General features: G+C 52.1%; 2 protein-coding genes across 6 annotated transcripts in view; one reads left to right on the top strand and one right to left on the bottom strand.

Moving 5' to 3' along the window:
- The first annotated feature begins 11,036 nt into the window (after positions 1 to 11,036).
- Positions 11,037 to 18,941, top strand: ARX (aristaless related homeobox). The gene is given in 6 exon segments (XM_039551790.1): positions 11,037 to 11,316; positions 12,409 to 13,129; positions 14,387 to 14,432; positions 16,354 to 16,572; positions 16,575 to 16,681; positions 17,642 to 18,941. Coding segments are annotated over 6 exon segments (1,527 nt in total). The 5' UTR covers positions 11,037 to 11,123; the 3' UTR covers positions 17,883 to 18,941.
- Positions 18,942 to 22,318: 3,377 nt separating this feature from the next.
- The window catches only part of POLA1 (DNA polymerase alpha 1, catalytic subunit), a 187,722-nt gene continuing 183,175 nt past the window's right edge, over positions 22,319 to 26,865 (bottom strand). For 4 of the 5 annotated variants that reach the window (XM_039551768.1, XM_039551774.1, XM_010394517.4 and 1 more), the window contains one exon: positions 22,320 to 23,989. In XM_039551768.1, coding sequence (XP_039407702.1) covers positions 23,817 to 23,989 — 173 coding nt within the window. In that variant the 3' untranslated portion in view covers positions 22,320 to 23,816. Of the gene's footprint in view, positions 23,990 to 26,865 lie in introns of all 5 variants that reach the window. The other variant, XM_039551766.1, reaches the window with a different exon arrangement.

Below are 26,865 nucleotides of genomic sequence, written 5' to 3'. Positions count from 1 at the left end.
ATGTTTTGTTTAACTCTTTCTTTTGGAAAAGGCATTATTGCTTAGTAAGGCAGGCACCGTTAGATGGATGAATCACTTTTTTGTTATGAGATTAATTTTTTTTCTTTTGGTAAGCGTAGATTTTCTCAAAAAATTATGACCTGCTCATGCTCACAGTTTCCCAATGCTAAGTTAAAAAACATGGATGGTGCTTGAACATGTCGAGAAAAGTGTTTACAATCACAGGATTAAGCTGTTAACTCATGTGATTCCAGGGCACCGTGTTAATAAATATATTGCCACAAGCTTCGTTTTCACAGCATAAATAATAATACAGGTGGCAATAGCTATTCCTGAGGGTATTACATATACCCTGCAATTAAAGTGTGAGCAAGGGGGAGGGAAAAAAAATCATTAGTAGATCTGGTATCTGAAGCAAATGATGCTCACAAGGGGCTGAGAAGGAAGCCAATAGATGTGAAGCTTAAATTGAATGCCACCCTGGAGCTCCCTCCGAGCTGTGACACGGGGCTGTGCTGATGTGCAGTGGTGACAGTGATGTGAGGAGAGGGTGTCATCTCTGCTGCATTTTATGCCCTTCTGGTGCAATGTGCCGCCTTCAAACAGAAATGCTGCTTTTGGAGATTTGTTGTCAGCATGTTTTGATACTCCATGGACCAGCTGGCTCTTCAGGAAGAGTTGCTACAGTTGTAATCAACCTTGACTTCTCTGGGATAAATTCTTTCTTGCACAGTCTTTGACCAAAGTCTCCATGTCTACATGTAACTAATTTGCTTAACACATATGAGCCACAGGAAGCAGTTTTTAACCTGAGCCAGAAGCCATCCAGATTCCTTGGATATGCAATGAGCATGTAGCAAGGTTACCAAGTATGGGCAACACACCTTTTTTTCAGAATAATTTCCATGCAACAATTTTGCAAAGGGCTGTGGGAACTGCTGTGACTTTTTCTTCACCTGTGCAGCTCAAAGCCACTGACTTCCAACTGAGCGCTGGTTGATGCCACAGGGGCAGAGCCTGGGGTCCTTCCCCCATCAGAAGCCCAAGGATTTCACTGAGAAGCTGTGAAAGAATAAGGGCTTTGTGTTGCAGCTGAGGGTCTCTAACTGTGAATTTGTTGGTCTGAAAACAGCAGGTGGGGAAAACACATTTCAGGGGATATGAAATACATGAGAACCTCAAAATCTAAATAGAAACTTAGAGAGATCAGCTTTTTGCCATAAGTATAGTTGGAATTTATGATGATATTTACTGTATTTGAGCTCTCCTATAAAGATACTGATATTTTGGAAGGTATCCAATATGCTTTTCTTCCAAGGAGGCCCCAGAGAGAATGGATGGCTAAGGACAAGTCTCTGGAGACATGCTCCTGGACCTTCTGAATCAACCTGAATTTATTCTCAAATACACAGAATAAACGTGCCCAGAAGATACAGCACAGTCCATTCTGTGTCCAAAGTGACAGCCACCAAATTCTACTGATATCCACATGGATTTGGTTTCCTAAAAGCACTGATGAAAACAAGACTTGGCATCCTACATCATTGATAAAGATATCCCAGGTTATGAAGCATATTGAGTTTTGCACAGTTTTTAGATTAGTCAAAGAGCTCACAGTGACAGAAAACTGTCAATTCAACAGAAAACTGTCAATTCAACCAGAACATGAATACCTGATTTGCTTTTTCCTACCTAATCATAGCTTTGTTTCCGTTGAATCATACTGGGTTTGATCTGGCCTCACTTCTCTGAGTGATAATCCTTACACACAACTCCATTTGGTTACCTTTGGACCCAGGCTGCAGTTGTCAGCCTGTAAATGAGGTGGTTCCTAAGTCCCTACTGTCATATTCATATTCTTATTCTTCTTCATAGCATTTCATGGTTCTCCATGGACACCTCTTCCTTTTGTTTTCTTTTGGAAAAATGGGGGAAAGCAAGGAAAATGCCTTCTCTCTGGTTCTGCTCCCTGCATGATCACCAGTCTGTCTTCCTGCTGTGTACTGCAGGGAAAAAAAAAAAACAACAAAGTTTTCTGACTGCCATCCTGCAGGTCAGAATCCACCTGTTTTGAAGGTCTTGACTCCTTTACCCGCTGAATTTTTATAGCCTTGTCCCCCCCCCCAAAAAAAAAAAATATTTAAAATTGACGCCTTTAATGGGATAAGGAACTAAAGCAAGTGTAAATAATGGCCCATTTATTCTCACCTTTGCATTCAGAGAATGAGGACATGTGCTGCCCTTCTTCTGAGTGATGGGTCCACAGAAAACCTCTGGCATAGAAAGTTTTAAAAATCAGAAGCCATGTTCAGTTTTAGAAATCCCATGGACATCCAGAGCCCCTCAGACACTTTGATAATATTAGAACACAAACAAAAAACCTGAAACAGAATAAACCATCCCTTCTAGCTCTTATTCAAAGGGAAGAAAACTGAGACTTTCCTCAGCACTGCTATACAAAACAGATGATAGCACATCCTCTGCTGAAGGAAGCAACCAGGCTTCTCAAGTAGCCCCTGACTCACCTGAGAGCCCAGCCAAAGTCTTTATCAGTCACCTGGTTTTTTAACACAAAGGCCATCATACAAATATGCTTTCACTCATGAGAGAACCCCATTGACTGGAGGAATGAAAAGTTATGAGTTAGGGTTACAAAACAGGAGCAATAATTTAGTTAAACCCAACGTCTTTTGTTTAAAATTAGTTTTCTCTGGCTCCATAATATTATTTTTAGTTTTCAAGAATGGAAATAATAGGTGAATTCTGTAAGTGACAAGTCTTTTTCAAGGTTTGATAAAAAGCTAAAAAACAAGAAAGTTCATTGATTCCAAATAATAACTTACACCCAGTGATTTCAGGATTTTATAATTTGTGCATATGAATGGAAATACCTGTCTATAGAAGTTTCTAAGAATTGTATATGAAGGGGAAATCTTAAAACATATACTCCTTTATTTTATTTTATTTTTGAACTGAAAACTTCAAATCAGCAGTCCAACAAATTGCAGCTGTTGGAATTGCTGAGCCAATTTACAGGAAAATTGAATTTTTTTCCATTAAGAAAAAACCACTTTGAATTTGGAAGGAAGAAGTCTGCTCCCTACCAGACAGTTAATACTTTTCTGTAATGTCATGCACACCAAGGCCCCAGCTATCCATGTTCTTTGGGAGCATAACTAGTGTTAGCACAGACACTTTTAAGAATCTCCATTCTTAATTATTTTTCGGAACATCAGCTTTTCCTCATTTTTGTCTTCCCATTTAACTCTCCTTTATGAATCTAATCTGTTCCTGATTTGGATACCTTGCGAGAAACTCTTCCATCTAGTCACCTCTATAGGCTTTGCTGTGTTATCGATGGATCGTCCTCAGTGCAGTTTGGGAGACCTCTGCTCTGTGTTGTTCTCAGTGGTGTAAATCTGGGAGACAGCAAGTTCATTCATACCTCAGCACTTACACAACACAATTTATATCCATAATACATCCCCTTCCTACACAGCATGACAGAGTACTCTGAATCTTGCATTAAAGGAGATGTAGAATATTAAACAGATAAACATGGATGCTATATCAGAATAGATCCTTTAGCTATCTGAGCAGCATTCAGCCTTGATTTATAGCAGGGATGCTCCATATAAAGGGGCCAACACCAAAAAAAAACTATGAGAAGCACTGACAGAGAGCCATTGAAGAATTTTCTCCATGTGGCCACGAGCATCAGCCTGTTCCCAGGAAAAATGCCCATTCCTTTCTGTGAAATGCAGGTTTTTCTTAACCAAAACCATCTTTTTCAACCTTTATGAGGAAGTGGTGCCCCAAGACAACAGCCAGATGCAATGGTGCCCACAGATGTAGAAAATAGTAATAATAAATATGGTTTTAAGGTTAGATTTGTTTAGTGGAATGGTCCAGCCAAGCTTCACAGACAGTTTGCTTTCTCTTCCCTCTATTATTCTATTTCACTTCAGCCATGCTTCTGGATTAAAACACCCTGATCTTATGGATAACATCTCCTGAGCAATGAAATGCCAGACCAGCTCCAACTCATGCCCTTCCCCGGATCGTTCTGATTCCTGCTCTGCCCCTGCGCGGCTGCATTTACTGAAATAGAACACAGCACCACATGAAGGTCACATCGGAGATAGTCAAAGAGGGTGCAACATTGTCCTTTGCTCATCGAACGCTCATTTGAATTTTTAATGGCTTTGCTTTTCAGCTGCGTTCACACCCCCTCTGCAGTGAGTTGAGCGATCGCATTTCAGGGGTCCGAGTGCCTGCGAAAAGCCCGGGCTGAGGGCTGCCCACGGAGGAGCTGAGGAAGCCCAGCTGTTGCATTCACACACACAGACGCTCACACCCTATTTGCACAACCGGGGTGTTGCTGGCGCAACAGGCGGGCAAAGCAGTCGATACCAGGAGGTTTATTTGCCCAAGTACAGCTAAACAACGGGAGCCATTTGCAGGCAAGCCCTTCTGCTATTCATTTAAAGTAACCACTGGAGCATCTTAGATAAATACATTTGAGAAAACAGTGCTCTTGCTCATGGATATTCCACGAGCGGGAGAAGAGAATACATTTGACAAATAAATTATTTGTTATGAAGCCTTTGCTCAGTTCTAGTCAGCACACACAAAAGAAAGTAAAAAAGAAGGTATAACATTAAATAAGCCTATGATCGTCTTTTTAATTTTTTTAGACCACTGTACCTTAATGCATTAATAATTTTATTGAGTTTCTAAGGCTTACTGTGTGAAAGCTACTTGGGATTTTATCCATGGGCTTTTTAGGGTCAGAAAATCCTTATTTCACTCCATTACTCAACCTCTTGGAAGACGCAGTCGTAGGGGCTGTAGGACACAGAGCTCCACACAGTTCTTCTTATATTTAGACAAAACATTTACGTTAGGTCAAAATATGTCTTCCAGAAAAGGAGTGGTCTTGGTTTGAATCCACACAGTTCTAGGAAATCCACCTCCTTGCAGAAACATCACTGCAGTAAGCAGGGATAGCCAGAGCCTGTGGAAGTGTGGGAAGGCTGAGATCCTGGGGAAAGGACACAAATGGAAATGGCAGGGAGAGGAAAATACGTGAAAGGCAGGAGGCTCCTGGGTAAATCTAAAAGACTGGAAAAGGCCTTTGAGCAACTCTAAGGACCCAAGATGACAATGGGATGGGATGGGAAGTTGGCAAAATGGAGAGAGACAGTATTGATGGCATCCCAATCTCAACCAGCAAACTGCTGGCCCTGACAGGATTTCATGAAGCCAAGCACTTAAGGAACAAAAAACCAAACCAAACCAAAAAGAGAGTTGTGATGTACCAATAAAGGTCAGCTACCTGGGGAAGATTGCATGCCAGCAAAGGACACACACACCTCTGTCCCCAAAGGCAAACCTGAGGCACAAACAAGAGGAAAGCAGATGGTGTCCAGGAGGGAGAGCAGGCTGTGGAGGGGTTGTACCACCAAGCTGTGTGCCCAGCTCTGTTTTTTCAAATGATTTCCAGGTGTACTGGTTTGGTGACAAGGCTCAAGGAATAAGTAAGTTAAATGCAGTAACTAAATCTAACAGAGTTTATGGTTGGTGACAGCATTTCACAGAGACATCACTGCAGACCCGTTCCGTCTTATGATCATGCAAAAAAAGGTCAACCCAAAATGAGCTGGGAATGCTCCTGGAGCATGGACAAGAGGAGAAGTTTTGAGTTACCAGATATGGGAAAACAGCAGAAGATAAATAAAGATAAGACACATTCACCTAAATTAACTGCTGTCCTCTGTCTGTAGTGAAACCTATGTTAACAGGAAAGTAAACTAAGTAATTAAAAAATAATGACAACTGAATAAAAAAGAATTGAGAAAATACTCTTGTAAAATTACATCTATGGAATGTGGCCCAGATTTTGCCTACACATAGACATGGGCTAAACCTGACACTTATGAATAATTATTCTGGAGTCACCACCACTGCTGATGTCAAACCTCTGTCCAGATGCCAATTATTACTGAAATTGCTCCCTGAGCTTGCCCTGAAACCAAAGTGAGCAACAAAAGCTGGGGCTGCTTTAACAGGCAGAAAAGAGCAGCACTGCAAGTCACCAGACAGTCCAGCTAACTGTGACCTGCACTGACACCTGGTGCACAGGGCTCTCCCAGCTCACCCCGTGCGCAGATGCTGCAGCCTCACGTCCAGGGGAATAGGCTGAAAACTGGCAAAAATGGTGATGCGAGTCCAAAAAAAGCAATACTCGCAAAATGAGTTTTTCCCTTGGATGTAAATTCAAATGTGCTGAAGTCCAACATCATTCTGCAAAGAGATTTTGGTGCAGTGCCCTAGTGATTGCTGCTGGGTATGGATTACCCAATGTTTAAACTGTCAGTCTGCTGTGATGAGATTACAGTTATCTTACCTGAAATGAGAAGGTTGTTAAGCCATTGAACCCTGAGGTGTATTCAGGTGACCAGTGACTTGTCAAAGCCCCAGGGGACACAAAGAGATGCTGGTTCTCCCCCAGCTGTCCGATCGTGGCTGTAGGGTATGTGCAGCTGTTCTGTGATCCCCCATGACTGTCTGTAGGGTATTAGCCAAATTTTTTAAGCGTTTTACAAGACTCTTGCAGAAGAATTGAGTAGTTCTGGTGGTTGCAATCAAGGGCAACCACCCATCTCCACAGCTCAGGGCTGAACTGTGCAAAGTCAAGGCTGTGCCCAGAAAAGGTTTCAGAACAGTACTCTCCATAAAGCTGAAAAATGTATCTTGAATGTGGATTGAGATAAAACGCCATGAGGCTCACAGGGGGAATCATGTGCCAGTTCATCGCATCTAAACGGCATCAGACATTCCTCCACTGCCTGGTACCAAGGCATCCCGCCTTCCCTAGTGCCCAGCTGTACTGCTTTTGTTCACAGGACCATAGTTCTGAACACTTGGCGGGGGTAGAGAGAGGGGGCTGTGCTGGGGGGAGGAATGCAACTAAATCACATCTCTTGAAGACCAATGGTCTCCCGTGTTTCATTCTCCTGCGCGCTCGGGTGTGGGGCGCTTCAGACCCTGACGTTCTCTGCGGCTGACCCTGGGTTACCCAGGAGCTGTGGCTCCCACAGCACAGAGCCGGGGGAGGACAGTGCCAGGGCGCATAGCACGTCGAGGAACGAGGAGAAAACTACAGCGAAAAGCTGAGAGGGCAGGCAGTTTCTATACCTCCCTACCGACAGATTCTGCACAAGCGGTTTTTTCCCCATAAAGTAGACAGTGATGAATCAAATAGTGATATCTATAGTAGATAGTGATGAATCAGGATTTTAAGTAGTTGTTATCGTTTTCTTCTCCATTACAAAGAGAGTAAAAAATAAACAACAAGCAGCTTGTGTAAAACCTGGGGATGGGCTGCGTCCGCCGCTGCGGCTCCACCCATGCGCAGGGCTGGCAGGGAGCGGGAACCCACCGGAGGGGTTCCCGACTTCAGCAGCTGTAACGAGGGTTGTGGGACGCGCCGGGGACGGGATGGGTACAAACTGCTCACGGACTAAAAGCTGCCGTGTGCTCAGTCGATGGGTGACAAACCTGTGTTGCCGGTGGCCGCCGCAGTGAGGGCAGGTCCTCTCCAGCCGAGGCAGACGCTGTTCCCTGCGAGGTGAACACAGCCTCTCACCTAGTCTTGAACCGATCCTGCACATTTCCAACCGCAACGTCTGAAACAGAGCTTAACCCTGTCTCCGCCCTAAGATCAAACACCTTTCCCCAAGCCTGACAGCGAACTGCCATTTTGTAGCCACGTCTCCTCGCAAGGATGGTTTCGGGGGGGAGCGGTCCGAACGACGGGGCTCTGTAAAATGCGAAAGGAAGATGAACAGGGAAAAACAGTAACAAGCTCAAACCCCATTGCAAACACGGTCCCCGGGACACCTGGGCAAGTCCGGGAGAAGGGTGTGTGCTGATGCTGCAGCCGCCAGGCAGCCGTCGGGCGGTGGTCCCGCGGCAGCCGCGGTCGCTCTGCCCCGCCGCGCGGCCAGGCGGAGCAGCGCGGACGGCTGCGGGTCTGCTCCGCGCTTCGAAGCGAAGCGGGGCGGGCGTCGGCCCCGCCGCGGCCGCCCGCTCGGAGGGGAGATGGCGAGGTGCACTCCGGGCCGGGCCGGAGGGACCCAGGGCAGTGCGCGCCGGGGCGCACCGCCCTCGCCCCTGCGGTGGGAATGGGTGGTTCGCAGACAGGGCGGGTGGCCGGCAGCGTCGGTCCCGGCACCATCAGCGCTCCGGCCGCTCCTTCCCGGCGGGGCCCGAGCGGAGCCGGGCGCGGGTAGGTGCGGAGGCCGCCCCCTGGGAGAAACTCATCGCGGAGGCCCTGGGTGCTCGGAGCCGGAGCGGATATTGTTCTGGCAGCGGCAGTCGAGAGTGTTAATGTAGGCTGGCTGGAGTGAAAAGAGGCAAACCTTTCCGTTTGTGCCCTCCTGCCTCTCTCAGCACCGGCTGTCAGTACCCGGGCTTGTTATCCGTACAAGGTATCAGTTTGTTTGGCTGAGCTCAGCAAGGTTTTCTTCTCCGAGCAGAACTATAATTGCTGTAATTCTACTGTATCATTTGGATCATTGCAGTATTGTTGTTTTCTCTCTCTCGTTCTCTCCCTGTAACACTGCAATAACGCGCTCCAGTGTTAAATTAGCAGGTTGCAGGGGGAAGGGAAGAAAAGAAGGCGAGGGAGAGACCATAAATGACTAAAAGTTTGTTTAAAAAATAAATAGAAAACCAAAGTGACTTGGCAGAGGCGAGCTCGCATCTCAAAACATTTTTGCCTGAGAACGGGAGTACTGCGAACCCGCGCTCCCCCCGGCAGGGCCTGCCTGGGCGCCGTAAGCGGGGCAGAGGAGGCCCCCCGGCCAGACCCGGGCACAAGGGGGCGAGGGACCGGGGCGAGAAAGGAGTGAAAACCAGTTGCAGGCGGCTGGAAGGCCGCAGCAGGGCTCCCTGCGCTCCGCCCGTCCCCGACAGCCTCCAGCTCCCGCTCGCCTCAGCCCCGGCTCACACCGCCGGCAGCCACCGCAGGGTCTCGGTGCTGGTGGAGCCCTCGCAGATGCCGCGCCGAAGGTGCCCCGTGCCCTCCGGCTGTCTCCTGTGCCCCGGCGGGTTCGGGTCCCCCCATCTCGGGCAGGCAGCGCGGCAGCTCTGCCCGTCCCGGCTCCGCCACTCGCAGTGTCGCGGCTCGCCCGCGCCGGCTTGGCCGGCACCCGGCACGACAGCGAAGCGAAGGCAGATGCAGGCCGGCCTCCCCGGCTGCCGGAGCGCCGCTCCCGGCCCCGTCGTACCCGCGGCTCCGCGTAGCTTTTCCCGGGCAAGCCCCGGCAGGGAAGCCCGGTGTGAAAGCCCCGGTGGAGCCGCACGGCACGGCCGGGGCGAGAGCAAGAGGCAGCAGCCCCTCTGCTCGCCGAGCTTCGCCAAGGGCACCCCTGAGTCTTCCTGTCTTTTTTTGTTGTTGTTTCTTGGTTGGTTTGGGATTTGGGGTGGATCTTTTTTAGTTACTGGGTTAATGAATTAATTGCCACTCGTGCCGGGGATGGCGAAAGCTCCCTAGAGCTGAGCACCGATGGCAAACAGCAGTTTTGCGTACCCGGGCCAGGGGCACCCTGCAAAGCCGGGCCCGGCTGGGGCCGCGCCGCTGTGGATCGCGGAGCCCGCCGGCCGCGCACGTCGGGGCGCTTCCCGCTGGCATCGCCCCGGCCTGCGGATCAGGGGGAAACGAGGAGGGATGAATGAGGGGCAGGAGCCCTACGGGACCCCGTTCCCAGGGAGGGGACGGCTCTGGGTATAACGTTTGTCCCCGCGCGGCACGGACGGACACGCACCTTTAGAGCTTGGAAGTGCGTGCGTGTGCGCACACGGGCGTGGACACAGCCAGAGCGGCGTTCTGCCCACGCCAGCACGGACACACGCACGCACTTGCTTATCTTTTCTCTTAATTGTCTCTGGTTAATTAGGAGACGTCAGTTCCGCACGGGAATTGTGGCATGAGCAGGGAAAATGGGGCTGTCTCCTCTTCGGTGCTCGGGGCTGGGCATCACCCGAGCAAGCGAACGGGTCATTTGCGGTGACTGGGAGCAGTTTCTCCGACGTGTTTGTGCTTGCGGGAATCCAGGATCAGGCGCGCACATGTGAGCGGGGGACAGGCAGCTGTACCGTGCCCATCAAAATTGTGCCCAAACTGACCAGATAGGGAGCCTGAACTTGTGACCGCCCAACAGGGAAGGGGAAAGGAGAGAGCGTTAAAAAACCGTCAGAGGTCTTCCGGCCCCGAAGCGGCGTGGAAAGCGCCGGCGGAGAGGAGATGTGTATGGGGAGAAAGAAGGAGGCTGTCAGAGCAGGGAGGGGGCTGCCGGACAGCACCGCAGCGGGCTGCGCGCCTTGCCCTGCGCGGGGGAAGCTCTTCCGTGCTCCCGCACTCCGCCGGGTCGGGCCCCGCCGTGCCGCCGCCACCGCAGGCGCTGCCCCGGTGCTGTCACAGAGAGCCCCGAGCGCGGACCCGGCATTTCAAACACGGGCGGCGAGCGCGGCGAGCGCGCGGCCCTGCGCAGCTCCGCGCCGGGCGGGCGGGCGGGCGGGAGCTGCCCGGGGGAAAACACGGCGCGGATCCCCCGGCACCGCCCACGCCATCCCGCTCGGGAATCGCCGGGGGCTAGGGAAGGGGCGGGCGGGGAGCGGGCCGCCGTCGGGGCGAGGGGGTGGTGACGGGGCAAGGCGTGCCACGGGGGCTCCGCCGCCGCCCATCCCGGCCGCCCCCGACGGCTCCCCCGAGCGGGTCCCCGGCGGCTGCCTCCCCCACGGAGCGGGGGCGGAGCGCGGCGGGAGGGGTGGGGCGGGGCGGGGGGGGGGGCAGCGCGGTGACTCGGGGCGGGCGCCGATCCGGGGCGGTCCGAGCCGGGCTTTGCCGGGCGCCGTCTGTCGGCGGCCGCCCGGCCTCCGGCGGGAGCCAATCAGGGGGCGGCTGCCTGCACGTGGAGCCGAGGGGACTCAAGAGCGCCGCGGCCGCCGCTCACTCCCCCCGTGACGGGCGTCCCGGCGGCACCGGGCAGCGCCGCGGGGGCGTCCGCGCCGCCGCTCCCGCCCCGGCCCCACGGCTCGGCCCCGCCGCCGCCGTCATGAGCGGCCCCTACCCGGAGGAGAGCTGCGCCGAGCGCCCTGAGTGCAAAAGTAAATCGCCAACTTTGCTGTCCTCCTACTGCATCGACAGCATCCTGGGCCGGCGGAGTCCCTGCAAGGTGCGGCTGCTCGGTACCGCGCCCACCCTGCCCGCCATCGCCGCCCGCCCCGACACCGACAAGGCCGCGCAAGGTAAGCCCCGCCGTCCCATCCCGCTCGTCCCGTCCCGTTTCTCCGGCGTCGGGCAGGGCCGGCTGTGTGTCCCTCGTTCCCTGCACAGCCCGCGGCTCGGCCCCGGCCCCGCTCCCCGTCCGCACCCACGGCCGGGCGCCGCCTCGGAACTGCGGCCGCCGTTATTCCGTTACCGTGCTCGTTAGCGGCTGCTGTGCTGCCAGGAAGCGCGGCCGGAGCCGTGCCCGGAATTCGTCACAATTCTTTCCCTGGGGGTCGGATACCCAGTACCGAGCTCTTTAGGCTGCTCTTACTTTCGATATAGGTGTAATTTTAACGCCAAAATAAACCGGTACGAGATGCGATCTGTACGGGGAAAGCCTCGCCCGTTCGCATTAAACCTGTAACGGGTCTGGGCGAGCGAGCTGGGGCCGCGCCCGGCAGCAGCCAGGGCGGTGATAACGGGGCGCCGGCAGCCGCCGCCCCCAGCCCCAAGTTGGGAGCAGCCCCCTCCGGAGCCGCGGAGAGCCCGGCTGGGCAGCTCTCATGGGCGGCCTCGCTCCCGCGTTTCCCGGAGTACACCGGCGGGCGGGATTCTTGCCTCCAAAACCAAAACCAGATTTGGGGAGGAGGGGAAGACGATAGGAGGGGAGAACAAAACAAAAAAAAAGCCAGCGGAGGAATGCCGGGCGGGCGCAGTGGGACCAGCGCTGCCCCGCCGTGTGGGATGGGGTCCGGCGCTGGCCCCTGTCGGAGAGCTGCCGGCGTAGGCCCGGGTCTGCCGGAGCCCCTGCAGCCTGTCCCGGCCCTGAGCGGGGCGCTGGGCCGGGCTCAGCAGCCGGGAGGAATCTCTTCCCAGGCCGGCAGCAGCGGCGCGGGCAGGGACCAGCCTGAGGGACGAGGCAGGGGGTCTTGTCTCGGTACGTGGTGGAAAATGGTGCACGAAGGAGGGCTGTGGGACTGAGCTCTTGCCCTGGGCTGTATTCGCGCAGATCCTTCTGACCGTGTCTCTCCTTCTCTCTTAATTTCTTTCTTTCCTCCGCACCCTTCTCCCCGCCACGCCTGCCCGCTCCTTCGACTGCTGCGGCCGTCCACGCCACTTTCATGGCTCAGGGTCCCCTAAGGGCAGCCCCCCCTTCGAGCCGGCCGAGCTGCACCTTCCCCCCAAACTGCGCCGGCTCTACGGGCCGGGCGGGGGCCGGCTGCTGCCGCCGCGGGCGGCGGGGCCGCGGGGGGACCGGCCGGAGGGGCGACCGGAGGGGGGCGCGGGCCCCGTGCCCGCTGCCGCCCCGTGGGACACGTTGAAGATCAGCCAGGCGCCCCAGGTCAGCATCAGCCGCAGCAAAAGCTACCGCGAAAACGCGCCCTTCGTGGCGCCGCCGCCCGCCCGGGACGAGCTGGGCAGCCCCGCCGCGCACGTCGAGGAGCGGCCGGGCCCTGCCGCGCCGGCCGCCGAGGAAGAAGAGGAGGAAGAGGACGAAGAGATGCTGGAGGAGGAGGAGGACGAGGAGGAAGAGGAGCTGGAGGACGACGAGGAGGAGGAGCTGCTGGGCGAGGACGGCGGGGGGCTCTTGAAGGATGCCCGCCGGGGCGCCGCCGCGGCCCCCGGGGCGGAGGGCGGGGATCTGTCCCCCAAGGAGGAGCTGCTGCTGCACCCCGAGGACGGCGAGGGCAAGGACGGCGAGGAGAGTGTCTGCCTCTCGGCCGGCAGCGACTCCGAGGAGGGGCTGCTCAAGAGGAAGCAGCGCCGCTACCGTACCACCTTTACTAGCTACCAGCTGGAGGAGCTGGAGAGGGCCTTCCAGAAAACCCACTACCCCGACGTCTTCACCAGGTACGGGCGCCGGGGCCCCGGCCGAGCGCGGAGTGAGCGAACCCCGGGGGGATGGGACGGGGCCTCAGTGTGCTGCACCCCCGCCTCCAAACCGCCCCCGGAGGTGAATCCTGCCTCGGGCACCCCCGGGCTGGGAGGAGACGGGGAACAGGGCCGGACTCAGCGGGGACCCAGGGCCGGCAGAGCCCGGGCAGGCCCGCCTGAAGGCCGCCGCTGGGGGCTATTTTTACGAGCTGCCCACCCCTCCTCTCACCGCGGCCGCGCCGGGATCGGTTACACGCTCCTCGTGGGCTGGAGCCGGGCCCGGGGAAGCCCCGGCAGCAGCAGAGATCAAAGCGCCGCTGCCTAAAAATACCGGCCCGGCACGTCGGGGCCTCTCGCTGCCCGGAGTTGCCCCCAGAGAGCCCAGCGGGGCCCGGCCCGGCTCCGTCCGCACTTTCGGGGGCAATTTCCCGTTGAAAATGGGAGCTTGGTGGTGGGTCTGGCCAGCGGCTCCTCTGAGGGAAGTGCAGGCAGGGAGGCAAAGCCGCCAGCCCTCTCCCCGCGCTGACCGAAAATTGCAGCTCCCCCCTCCCGCCTTAAGGCCAGATGGGGGTTGAGTCCCCAAAGTCGCACTTTTCGATCACGAAGACCCTCCCGGTTTCTCGTTTGTTTTGCCCGGGCAGTGCGGGGGCGAGGAGGGCGTTGGAACAGGAGTGTTCACTGGGTTTTTTTTTCCCTGGACCTCGGAGCCGCGCATCGCCCGCGGGGCGCCGCCTGGCACCGGCCCCGGGAGCGGCTGCCCGGGCTGTGTATGAGCATACCGCGCTTTTTTCGTTGGTGTTTTTTTACGGCTTTGGGTTTTGCTCCAGGGCTTTTCATGCCCGGAGGGCGCGGGGCTCCGGCCGCGGCAGGGTCCCGGTTATGCTGGGAATGGTCCTCTCTGGGACACGGAGCTGATGAGCGATTGTCCAGTGCCACACTGTTTTCCGATTTGCCCTAATTGTGGCAATGTGAACCTCCGTGTGGAGCTGCCCGGCTGCCGTGCCTACACGGCAGCTGCAGCTGGGACCGGCCGAATTTGGGGAGCGGCGGGGAGGGGATGCCAAATCCCGAGAGTCCCGAGAGGTGCCCAGCTCGGCGGCCCGGAGCCGGGCCGAGGGCAGCGACAGGCGGTGTCCGCCTGCGGCCCGGCCCCGCTCTCCTCGGGCACCGGGATTTCGGGTGCGGGAGACTCGAGGTGCCACGGGCTGACGGCGGCGTCTGTGTCTCCCCCAGGGAGGAGCTGGCCATGAGGCTCGATCTGACAGAAGCCCGAGTGCAGGTGAGTGGCAGCGGCGGGACCGGGACCGGCGCGTTCCTCGGCGGCGCCCGGGGGAAGGGTGGCCCCGCCTGGGCCGAGCCATCGGCTGGCGAATCCCCGTGTGATTAAAACTCAGGGCCCCCACGGGGCTTCGGTTCTTAGAAACCCGCTCGGCCACAAGTCGGGTATTTGGCTGCCATCAAATCTCCAATCGGGCTTCATAAAAGCCCACTTAGTGCTAGAACAAACAGGGCCATTTGAAGGCGAAATGTTGTTTGATTTCCTCTCCGCCTGCACAAGGAGCTGGCTAATGCTATTTGATTTCCCATTTTTGATAGCAATAAGCCTGCATTGATCTAATAGTGAGTGAGTGCAATGCTATTAAAGGTGTTTGCCGCCCCATACCAGAGTGCATTTCCCAACCCGGGTCTCATAACCAAAGAGACGATAAACATTGGGATGCCCTGATTGCCAACAGAAAACAGATGTCTCTGGGTTTGAAGCTGAGCAAATCACTTTACAGTTAAAATCGGGCGCTGATAAAGCATAATAAATTCCATATGGCTCATTTAATACACAACAGCTTCTTGCATTAGAGGGGCTAATGATGAGATTTGTCCCCTCCTTTCTGTTGACACATTTCTCCATTGTCAAACAGAGATGTGACAGCAAATCAGTATTTTCAGCTCAGGGGAACAAGTCATGGGAAAGTTAAATAACTTTTTTAAAAGAAAGACACCCCCTTTCTCTCTCCTCTATTCATGGCAGAAGATGTAATTAAGTGAATATGAATTATGAGAGTCCCTTCGTTTACCTTTGGGTGTACTCAGACTTATTAATTCAATAAGGGGGAATTGTAGCGAGGACAGCTTGCTAATTGAGTTTTAGCGGGGAGAGACGCTCCCTCCGTGCCAGGCTGTTGCCTTCCCCACGAACACAATGCCTCTTCCTCGTGGGTATCCAGAGAGGCGTGCGTGGAGATCAATTCCCACTGAACAACTGTACAGAGAGACCCGCAGCGCTGCTGCCTTTCTGCCTTCCCAGAAAGAAGGGTCTCATGCTGAGCTCACAAAGCCGAGCATAACGGGAAAAACTCTGCCCCCACCTCAAAAGATTTACAAACGTCTGCCTCTCTCAAAGTCTCTGTCCTTAGGTGCGTTTGATGGCCCCACACTTGGTTATTAAGGGATTTTTTTTTTCCTTTGAAATACGGTTTATTTTCCTCTACCTCTCTCCTGCTTAAAGCCGTTTTATCTCACGATTTTTGCTTAATGGGAGGGGTAAAAGAGAGAAAGGATGGCAGTGCCATGGCATCCTAACTAACTTTTATAAAATAGATCTTAAAAGGGCAGCCTTGAAATCTATATTTGCTGCTTTGGTTGCCTCACAAATTATTTCTTCGTTTCAGACGTCAGTGAAATTACGATTTTTTCCCCCCTTTCTTTAAATCTGAAGGGAAAAAAAAAGTCGACGATCCCTAAACGATATAATTTGTAAATATGTCCTTTAACGAAAAAAAAAAAAAGTCGCGGTGTGGGTGTGAGTACGGAATAATTCACGCATAGTCCCCCTGGGAAATTGTATTGCCGCTGTTCCGGAGCAGCGAAAGCGCTGCGGGAGCCGCCTCCCGCGCCAACAGCTGCCCGCACGGCCGACCTGCCGCAAACGTGTGCGGGGGTGTTGAACTGCTGCGCCCTCCGGGAGCCAGGGCCCGCGACGGGGCCGCGGGTGTCACCGAAAGCCGCGTGTCGGCCCCCGGCGTGGGCCGGCACAACCCGGGCTCAGCGCGGCCCCGACACACGTGGCCACCCTTTTGGGGTGATCCCGCTTCGGGGGCGGCGGAGGAGCGGTCGCCGTCGGGCCGGTGCGGGGCTCCTGCGGGGCTCGCCCCTCCGAGGGCGCGGGCAGGCGTATTAAAACCGGTTTTTCTTTTGGCTTTCAGGTATGGTTCCAGAACCGTAGGGCTAAGTGGCGGAAGAGGGAAAAGGCTGGGGCTCAGACACACCCCCCAGGTTTGCCTTTCCCTGGTCCCCTGTCAGCAACTCACCCCCTCAGTCCATACCTTGATGCTAGTCCTTTCCCTCCTCATCACCCAGCTCTAGACTCCGCCTGGACCGCCGCCGCCGCCGCGGCCGCCGCCTTCCCCAGCCTGCCGCCGCCGCCCCCGGCTCCGCGGCGCTGCCCCCCGGCGGGACCCCGCTCGGCCTCGGCACCTTCCTAGGCGCGGCCGTGTTCCGCCACCCCGCCTTCATCAGCCCCGCCTTCGGCAGGTACCGCCCGCCCACGCGCGACCGGCACCGGGGGAGGGCGGCCTGGGGCGGAGGGCGCCGGGAATCGCTTGTGGGGCCGCGCGCGCGGAGGGATCGCGGCCCCACGCGGGACCCCCGCGCGCGGCCGCCCCGGTGTTCAAACTCGGAGCGCCTCGCAGCCCGCGCCGATTGGGTGCCGCGAGGGTCACGTGCTGGAGTCGAGGCCGCTGATTGGGCGGGAGCAGCCCCCACGCCCGCCCCCCGCGCGGCCGCCGGTTCCCCGTGGGGGCGGCCGGGCCGCGGCGGTCGCGGGAGCCCGGACTGGGCAGGGTCCCCGATGCACAGGCCCGCGGAAAGCGGTGCTCCCACGCAGAAACTAAACGCTTGCGTGGGCTGCCCTGTGTGCACGCGTGGCCTCTGCTTTGCTCGGGGCGGGGGTTGCTGGTATTTGGCCATTCGTCGTGAACAGAAGCCGTGAGCCACTCCGGCCGCGTGGAGTCCGTCATGGACAGTTTTTTTTAGCCTCGAGCACGAGTGGGGCTGAGCAGCTTCCACAGGTTCGTGTCGGGACGAGCTCCCGCGGGAGCCGTGCTCCGTCCTCACGCTTCTCCAGGCGGAGAGTCCGCGGGCGAAGTGCGGGAAGCGCCGGGCGGCTCCGGCAGCGCTGCTCGCGGAGCCGGGGCAGGCGGAGGGTGGACAGGTCCGGGGAACGGGGGGAGCGAGCGCTGCCTGCCCACGACCGGGGGGCTCCCCCCGCGCATCCCCCTCCCCGCCGCCTGCACTATGGCAAGTCGGGGAGGACCAGGCTCAGCGATTTTTCCTCCCTTTTATTTTTCCCCCCTAAAAAACATCTTCTGCGGGTCCGGCGTCGGGTATTTCCAGCCCCTCGCGTCCGCGCTTGGAGGGAAGGAGGCGACCGGGGCCGTGGGTAGCCGGCGGTCCCCGGCGCGCCGGTGACGGCCGTCTCTGCTTCCCTTGCAGGCTCTTTTCCACCATGTCCCCTCTGGGCAGCGCCTCCAGCGCCGCGGCCCTGCTGCGGCAGCCGGCGCCGGCCGCCGAGGGCGCGGTGGGCTCGGCGGGGCTGGGGGACCCTGCCAGCGCCGCCGCCGACCGGCGGGCATCCAGCATCGCCGCCCTGCGGCTGAAGGCCAAGGAACACGCCGCCCAGCTCACCCAGCTCAACATCCTCCCGGGGAACAGCACGGGGAAAGAGGTGTGCTAAGGCACGGCTGCCGTCCGCGGGGTGCGGGTTAGGTTTTTTTAGGGGGGAGAGAAAAAAGAGAGGGGGAGAAAATACGCGAATCAATAAAGGTCACCTCAGACAGCATGAATCAAGACCAAACGGGGGGAAAAATAATAATGATTTTAAAAAGAAAGAGGACCAGCAGCTGAGACTGTAGTAGGTTCTCAAGTTAGGAACGTGGAGAAAGAGAGTGCCTCTCGCATCAGCCCTCACACGAGTGAAACGACACTTAAAACCTCCTGAATAAGTAACTCCTTGGCTGGTACATTTCTGAGATGTACAACGTGTCCATTTCCTCCGTGAACATTACGGGGGAGGGGGGCAAGAAAAGTGGCGGGGGAAAAAAAAAAAAAAGAGAAAAGAAAAAAAAAGCCCTAATAAAAGTTACTATATATTAGCGTTTCGTACACTAAGTATTTTTCCTTCTGTTTATCTGGCAAGAAAAAAAAAAAAGAAATAAATAGAATTGTAATTAAGAAAGAGAAAAAAAAAAAAACGATAGAGAAGCTAAGAGAGGGGGAAAGCTACCCACATCTTCTTAAAATAACATCCTAGGATGTTAAGTTGGTCTGTTAGAAGCGCTGGAGAACTATTTTACATGTTGCAATGAGCTGCATATGCTAACCAAGGATGCTGCCAGTGCAGACTGAAAGTAAATTTGATGCTGTAAGATAACCAGTGCACTTAGGGGAAAGGGTATATCTTTTTTCTTGTTATATTCTTTATCACTACACCAACCAAGGTTTTTATATCAAACCAAAGGGAAATACACTGCTAGAATATGGACTGTTTAAGTCACTAAACTGTGATTATTGATTCTGTACATACCATTGTTATAAAAAAGAACAGAGCTTTGTATATTTGAAATGTTATAAAACAATTGCACTCAGTGTAGTGTTGTAAAAGTTTGTCATTCTGTAGATTCTTACTGTGTTGTAGATATAATAGGGTTCCTAGACAAATATTTATGTACAAACTCTTTATTTAACTTATTAACTGTAGAGGTTTCTGAAACCCTCAAGAGGCGATGGTACAGTACTTTTTCGTGTAATGTCGTTATTGTTAACACTTTTCCTTGCTATCCGGTGGAGAAGTGCCACGTTCAGAAAATAAACAAAAATATATGTTTAACAAAAAAAAAAAAAAAAAAAAAGGAAAAAAAAAAGGAACAAAAGAAAAAGCAAAAAAGCCCAGTCCTTGCGGGGGCTGCGGGGCCACCTGTGCCGCGCTGCGGGCGCCCGGGGCCGGGGGTGGCCGGGGCTGAGCCCCGCCAACCTCAGCGCCGGGGACCGCCCCGCGGGGGCTGGGTGGGCGCGGGTCGCTCGGCTGGGGCGGCGGCCAGAGCTCGGGCGGGGGGAAGCGAGGTGCCGGCAGCCCCATTTGCGAGGGGATTTGCGGATCGCGAGGTCGGGTGGGGCACCTGCGGCCGTACCTGCCCGCTCTCTGTCGTGGGCACCGTGGCGTGTCCCCCCTGCTCCCCACCGCGGGGTGCTCTGGGGTCGTCTCTTGGTGCCAGCTCTCACACCGCGGGAAGCCGCCCCACGCTCCCCCGGCACTCGCCGGGCGGGGACGGGGCAGCCCCAAACTCCGCCGCTGCCGAAAGTCGGGGGCGGGGGAGAAAAACAGGAATTTTGGGGAACGCTTGACGGCCCCCGCACCTTTGGGGTCACAAAAGTTTCTCTGCGCCTGCCCCTTCGTTCTCCTCGAGGTGAACTTCCGTTTTTTCCCTGTTCCTTTAACACCCCCCGGGTGGTTTTTTCCTCGTCTTTTTTCTTTTTATTTTTCTTTTTTTCTTTTTTCTTCCTTTTTTATTTACTTGTTTTTTGGACGCAGCGTTTCCGTCTGCCTCTTCCACGGAGCAGGGACCGAAATGCGGGAAGCCCCCCGGCCGCACTCCCCGCGGCCCTTCCCCGGCCGTGATGACTCCTGGTCTCCCCCGACCAAGCCCCGGACCCGACGGCAGCGGCCGTGGGGCCGGACGGGCCGTCGGAGCGCTGGTGTGTGGGGGACTTTTTTGGGGTGATTTGGTCTGATCTCGGCAGCGCTCCACAAAGGCGGGCAGGGGCCAGAGAAGAGCCCATGGGCACACCGAGGGAGCCCAACCCGGCCCGGCAGGCTGCTCCGCGGGGCGACCCCGGCTCCGGGAGCCACCGGCCGGGAAGCGCCGCTGGAGCGAGCATCGCGCGTGGGAGCCCGCTGCGACCCTTCCCCGCAGCTCCCCCCTCCGCCCACGGCGTTTCACATCCCACACCCACAACCCCGCCCGCCCCCAGCCGTATTTTTGAGTTCTAAAAACCCACCATAGGCGCGAAAAAAAATTTATCGGAAAAATAAGGCTTGTTCCCTGGACGTTATTAACAGTGCAGCCTGAAATATACATTTTTGCCTTAAAGAAAAGGGAATCATTATCAAGCCATTAGGCATTAAGAAATGTCATTCAGTCATTTTTATTCATTCTGCTGAAATCTTCGTAAAAGCCAGAATCATACTTCTGCAAGCAGCAATTTTGTTAATCCAGGGGGTTATTACTCTGGTCCCTTATTAGGATCTATACTGCTGCCAAGCAATCCTATAACCTTCTCAAAAGAAGTTTACCTCCGTGTTATAAAACCAGTAGTGGTATTTATACTGTGCAATAATTAGTGTATTACCTGAATCCACTAACAGGTTCATTTTATCTCCGCACAAAACCCCTAGTCTGCTTATAGAAAGCTTGTGCCTCCTTTGGTGCTGTTAAAGTGGTGAAAGAGTGAATGAAGGCTGGTAGCACTTTCTCCTTTCGCCGTGCCTTAATTCCCATCTCTTTTTGCTCTCATCCAATTAGTGCAGTGTATTAAGCGGTTTATCATCTCATAGTCAGCTATTGAGAGAAACAAGGCGAACACTTTGCAATAGAGCCTGCTCTCCTTTGACACCCTCAGGTACTTACATATTCCACTGTGCTATGAATAATAGAGGAAGAATAGAGCGCTAATTCCCTCATCAAAGAATGCCTTGTCTGCTGCTTTGCTCAACAACACCATTCTGATCAAAAGAAAAGCAATAAAGCTTAGCATAACAAAACGAAACCTACTTATTAGCTTAGTGGTTAAATTAATGCAGAGCCGCTGCTATTCAAAACCAAGGTTTGAAAACAGCCTCCAACAACCTGATAATGCTGCCTTCGGGATGAAGGAATTTTAATCTGAAATTTGAAGCTGGCACAGATGAGTTAATCTATTAAACTGCTATAAGGAGGGTGCGGGAGAACTATTCAATTAAGGCACATTTAAGGTGCTCTGCAGAAGACGGGGATGGATTCGAAGGGGAAGATGTGCTCCGCTTCGGCCTTAGAAAACTGCCTTTGGCGGCGAAAAGAGGGATTTTGGCACAGCAGTAACCGTGTTTGTGGATGGGAATTGTTTTTCATATCGCATATGTCATCAGCGAAACCTGGCCACCGGTTCCACACATCAACACTCCTCTTCCCCAACTGCAAATAAATACAAATAAACACAAACCTTAATTTTAACAGCACGGGGTGGGGGAGGGGGATACGAGGAGGGAAAGGAAGGGAAGGCGATTCAGGCCAGACCAGCCTCAGAACGCAAACCTCCAAACTTCAGTGTTTCCCAAATTATTTACAGCGCAGCATTTACCAGCTCCATTTAATATTAAATGCTATAAAGATGATTTTGCGTTTCCCAGCCTTTCTGCGGGGCCAAGACGAGGCACGATGCCCAGAGCTGATTAGAGAGGGAGAGGGGAGGGGAAAAAAAAATCCGGTTTACTCCTTGCCAAGACTTCAGCTCTGATCTGACCAGCTTTGCTGAGAGGAATCAAAAAAAGCCTCCATTCGGGGTAAAAGCCCTCATTTCCCATCCCCTACCGCCCTGGACTGTGGCTGGCCAGGGTGGTGGGGGCTCTGGGGATCTGCCACTCACAGCTCCTCCACCTCGGTGTGTGGGGGAACAGCCCCTTGCAGGGCCACTCTGTGCTGCTGCACCCTACACAGTCATTCCACAACACTCTCATTTAATCTAAACATCCCTAAACTTGCAAATTAACAGGCTCTTCAGCTGTAATTATACAGATACATACAAGTGCCACAGGGTCAGGTTATGCCATATCTATCCATTTTATTTGTATACCTAATGTTTGGAGGAGAAGGTCACACTTTTTCACTTTCCTAAGGCATTCTACCCAGTTAATATCAGTAATATCTTCATAATCCTAATTGGGCCACACACAAAAAAATCTAAAAATCCCTGTGTGAATTTACAAGAAACCAGGATCTCTTGAAGTTCTGTAACTTCAGTATGTCATCTTGGCAGCAACATCTTCTTTCCAAGAGGAGACTCCAAATAAAGTCTGTTTTACAGTATTAACCCAACTAAACACATTGGGAAGGATTGATAGCTCACCAGGGTGGGACAACACCTGCATGATACCAGAGACTGAGTAGGTTCCATTTCTCACTGCAGTGATTCCATGTGAGTAGAAATGAAAGGATTTAGCTCCAAAAGTTGCTAGGAAGATGACTGTGTATCAGGCATATTCAAAGAGACACTACCCATACTGACAGACAGCCTCTTCCAAATGCCACTTTAGGGACAAATGAGTATCCTAAAATACTCTTAACGCAAACAGCCACATTTACTTACAGTGCCCAACATGTTCATGCTGATGCTCTTACTTTTTCTTCAAGCTCCCTTTGTTAATGGTTGGTCATCTTAAAAACAGACACACAAGCAATTCTGTAAGACCAGGAAAAGTCCACAGTAATATGACCTAGCATGGACTATTTTCAACCATCAGATCATAGAATCAAATTCTCTTTTACTAGAAAACTTTATTTTTTTCCTTCAAGTGTGAAAAAAACTTTACATTTTATACTGTTTAAAAGCAAATTTTTATAACCATACATTAATATATCACATTGCAAACTTAACGGTGAACATGAGTAAAACAATATTTTGTGTACAAAAGCATGTACCCAAATTTCTTCTCTTGTCATATCTGCTTGTCGTTTTATCAGAAGTAAATGAAAAATACAATTTGTTTGTAAAAACTAAAACCTCCAACACAGTAATTATTACAGAACAGTAACTATGATTTGCTGCTTTCCATTCCCGTTATTGGTTACAATGTCATCCCAAAAATATTTCTCCCTATCGATTGCTTACTTTCAAATAATTTTCATGGAAAGAAATGAAACAGATTTGTATCCTCTGTGTGAAAAGGGTTTTGTTCATGTGCATTGTCTTTACATCCACACAGAAATTTCCAACGTGGCAAAATACTATGCTTAAAGATGCTTGGAAAGACTCCTAATAAAAAGATAGTCCCTATTTTTAGCACCTCCAGGTTTCAGTCTCTAATGAATTTCAAAGTAAAGCATCCCTACCTCTGTTCAGAAGGTAATAGGACATTTAAATGCATTTAGGTTTAGTATTGTTTTTAATTGGTATGTTTATGATCAGGAAGAAGATAAACTGTGAAAAGGCAAAACATTAGTGCTCCTACTGAGACCTCTACTAACCTCGCTTCCTGAGAGCACCTCTAGTAAATACCCTGGAGCAAAGTCTAGGATCACTTACATTCCAGCAACTCTCACTGGGAATTATCCAATTAAAGCAGCAATTCCCCCACCCCTTTTTCCCTCATAGGTCTAAATACACAACAAAATATATTGCAAAAATCAACTACTCCGTATTTTAATAACCCTGGTTTCTCAATGAAGAAAAGAAAGGAGGATAAAAACACCTTGAATACTTCATGTCCACGAGAATCATACATCCTGTTTTATCTCCCATTTTTCCTCCTCCAAAGAGACAAGATTATTAAAACATCATTGTACATACTGAAATAGAGTATTGTTGAAGAGATCATTACTGATAAACAAGGGACTAGGCTCCCTCCATTTTTAATCAATCACTGTCTTTCATTATTGGACTCTCCCACAGATCTTCCTATACTGATGGTGAAGAGTTTGCCAAGGTTCACTTCTGAGTAGCTACTCATGGACAGGCATTTGTCTACGGTGCTCTTCAGTCTTTTGTAGGCCTCAGAGACTTCTGGCCTGAGTGGCTTCTTCTTCAAATACTCTAGAAGAACAAAGGGGAAAAACCAAAACACAGAGAGGGATTAAATGACCACAAAAAGACAGGATTTTTGCATTCATTAGGCTGTGAATCATGATATTTCAAAATGAGGTGAATGTCATAGTTAGCAAAAAACAAATTTGTGGCAAGCTCTCCCAAGTTCTGCTGCATTCCCTGCTTTTCCTGCATGAGCTGGTGAGGGGCCATGGTGAGCCTTGGCCATGGAGCCAAGGCTGAAGCTCCCTCAGCCCCACCAGTGTGGGTGCAGGGGCAAAACTGGCAAGAACCACCCCTGGTGCAATTTTGTCATCTAACTGGGTGAAATGGGGGTTCACTGAGTCACAGCAGAGAAAGTAAGCAATAGCTGGGCTGGCTCTGAAAGGATCTCATTTAAAATGGGCAGGTGCCTTAACTTAGAGTGAGAACTATCCAGAGTCCCCAGGGGTTGGAAGCAGGGAGAGATTCTGCCCCACAGTGGCTTCAGCAGTGAAGGAGACCACAATTCACATTCACTACACGTCCCTTGTCCCTGCTGTTAATACTGACACTGGTACAATCTGGGACAGACTTATCACCAGCCTTGTGTGCTCTCACGTGCACCTTATCTGCAGGATGGGAATCGCGATTCTCAGCATTAGAAGGAAAAGGGAAGTAGCACAAACAAGGGGAATTCCCTGCTACTTTACCCTAAAATGGAGAGAAGATGCCTGGTCTCTCAACCAGGAGATGGCAGGTTCACCGGACACATGAATGAACAGGCTCCCAAATGCTTGATCAAGAGATGTCTGGAGGACAAGACATTTACTCACCTGTACCTTTATGTGTCTGCAAGGTCATGTGCATGTGCATGAGTCTGCACATATTTCAGCAGCAAAGACCAAACTGTTTTATTTCTGCTGTGTTTTTTTTTTTTTTTGTTAAGTTTTATGCCATTATTAAAAAAAAAAATCCCAAGGGATTTTGTTTGGGTGATTGTCCAGCTTTTCCTTTACAAAAGCTGTGGACAAAGAATAACAGAGCAAAATATTCCACTATTCTATTATACAGCAATGCCAAGTGGATGCAGATCTGGTACAGTTGTGGTCCTACTTTCCAACCAACTCCACATTCTATGAACACCAGCTCCTACCCAGAAGCCTGTTCCTGCAGTTACACCTTGGAACACTGGATAGCACATACATTGCAAAACAAGGTGTCCTCCCAGGCAGCTTCCCTGCATTTAAACTGGAGGGACTCCAGTAGAACTAGGAGAGCCCAGAGCAGGTACTTACAGGTCAAGATCTCAAGCCATTGAGGAGCAGGGTAAAGCCTGTGTCTTGTGAGCAACCAACACCATCATTCTATTCTCAATAGCTTTGCCTGAAAGCTGTTGCCTCATTTCTCCCTGACACCTTCTTGGCCTTCCTTGTCTTGAAACACTTAACAGAGAAGCCTCCATCCCCTCTCAAACAGCTTTTACTATGCAGCACAAGTTAAGATGAAAAAACAGTTGTCTCTAAAAACAACCAAGTTTATTTAAGAAAAGGTTTTGGGGGAGAGGGACACACTGGGTTTTTTGAGTCTCTCCATGTAAGGGATGAAATGACTCATTTTTGTGACTACTCACCTCTGTGATGTGACTGAGATGAAGGTGTCCCACCAGACACAGCTTCATCGCAGCAGCCAAGTCAAGGACTGCTACATGAGGAGATGGCAGGGATGGGAGGCACAGTGCCAGAAAAAGCTATTACAATTTTGAGGTTCGTGAATTTCTCCTCCCTGAGGATTTACAAATATTTCTGCAGAGCCTCAGATGTTTTAGTATGAGCTCAGCAGATTGTCGCTGGATACAATACAAACAGCAATGTCTTACTGAGCAATTGCCACCTGCTTAGGTTTTCCATGTTATTCACAAAGTTCCACTGAACTCAACTGCTTTGCATGTAGCTATCAACTCTTTAAAAATTAAACTAAAATTAAAATTAATGATGCCAGACTGAGTAACTTAATACACTGATTAAAAGCACTTTGATAAGCATCTTTCATGCATCATTGTGAAAAAGTTATGTATTGTGCTGTCATATTCAGTTTTGTGTCTGGGCAGTAAGCAAACAGAGGAAGATGCCTCGTTGAAGGTACCACATTTTTACTGTTACTCAGACAGTAATGACTTAAAGTCTATTAGCAGAATTGAATTTTCCTTAAACTACACCTCAAATACAATAAAAAAGTTGCTTATGTGCATCTGTTCATTAACAGGCTGAAGTCACTATGGCATAAACACATTTAACAATCCTGAAAATATTTAACTATAGGGTTAAATTAAACAAAACTTGAAAATTGTCTTAACCACATCCATAAAAACACCAATCCCATTTTGCCACAAATTGAACTCTAACTTGTTTATGTATTTGTAAGATTAATGATACAGTAAGTGGGTTCACATGCAACTGCTCATGTTAACCAAACCATGCTCTTTACACCAAGGAACTGTGGAAAATACCATCCTTGTACCTCCAAACTAGGCCAAAATAGTTTAAAGCTTCCTGGAGCTCAGGAGGGACCAAGGTAAAATACATCAATGCAAACAGCTGGAACATGTGAACAGCGCAGGAAGGCACATTAATCATTAGAACATCAAGGCAAACAGCAAACCAGGGCTGAAAGTAGAGAACATACATACAGGCCCATGTACAGCTCCAATTCAGGCTTCAGGGCTTCAGCCATCCCACTAACAAAGCTCCCAGCTCCCCCCAACATTAAATCTAAACTCAAATTATACGCAATAACCTTTCTGACAGTATGCTTCAAACATTTCTTAGATGCAATTACCCTCGTAGAGGCAGGCAGGAAAGGGTGCACTGAAAAAAAGGAGTAATATGAGGGGCCTCGTTGAAGTA

Source organism: Corvus cornix, chromosome 1 (assembly GCF_000738735.6).
Source record: "Corvus cornix cornix isolate S_Up_H32 chromosome 1, ASM73873v5, whole genome shotgun sequence".
NCBI lineage: Eukaryota > Metazoa > Chordata > Aves > Passeriformes > Corvidae > Corvus > Corvus cornix.
Note: the sequence above shows the minus strand (reverse complement) of the source record. Positions and strands in the feature narration are given on the sequence as shown.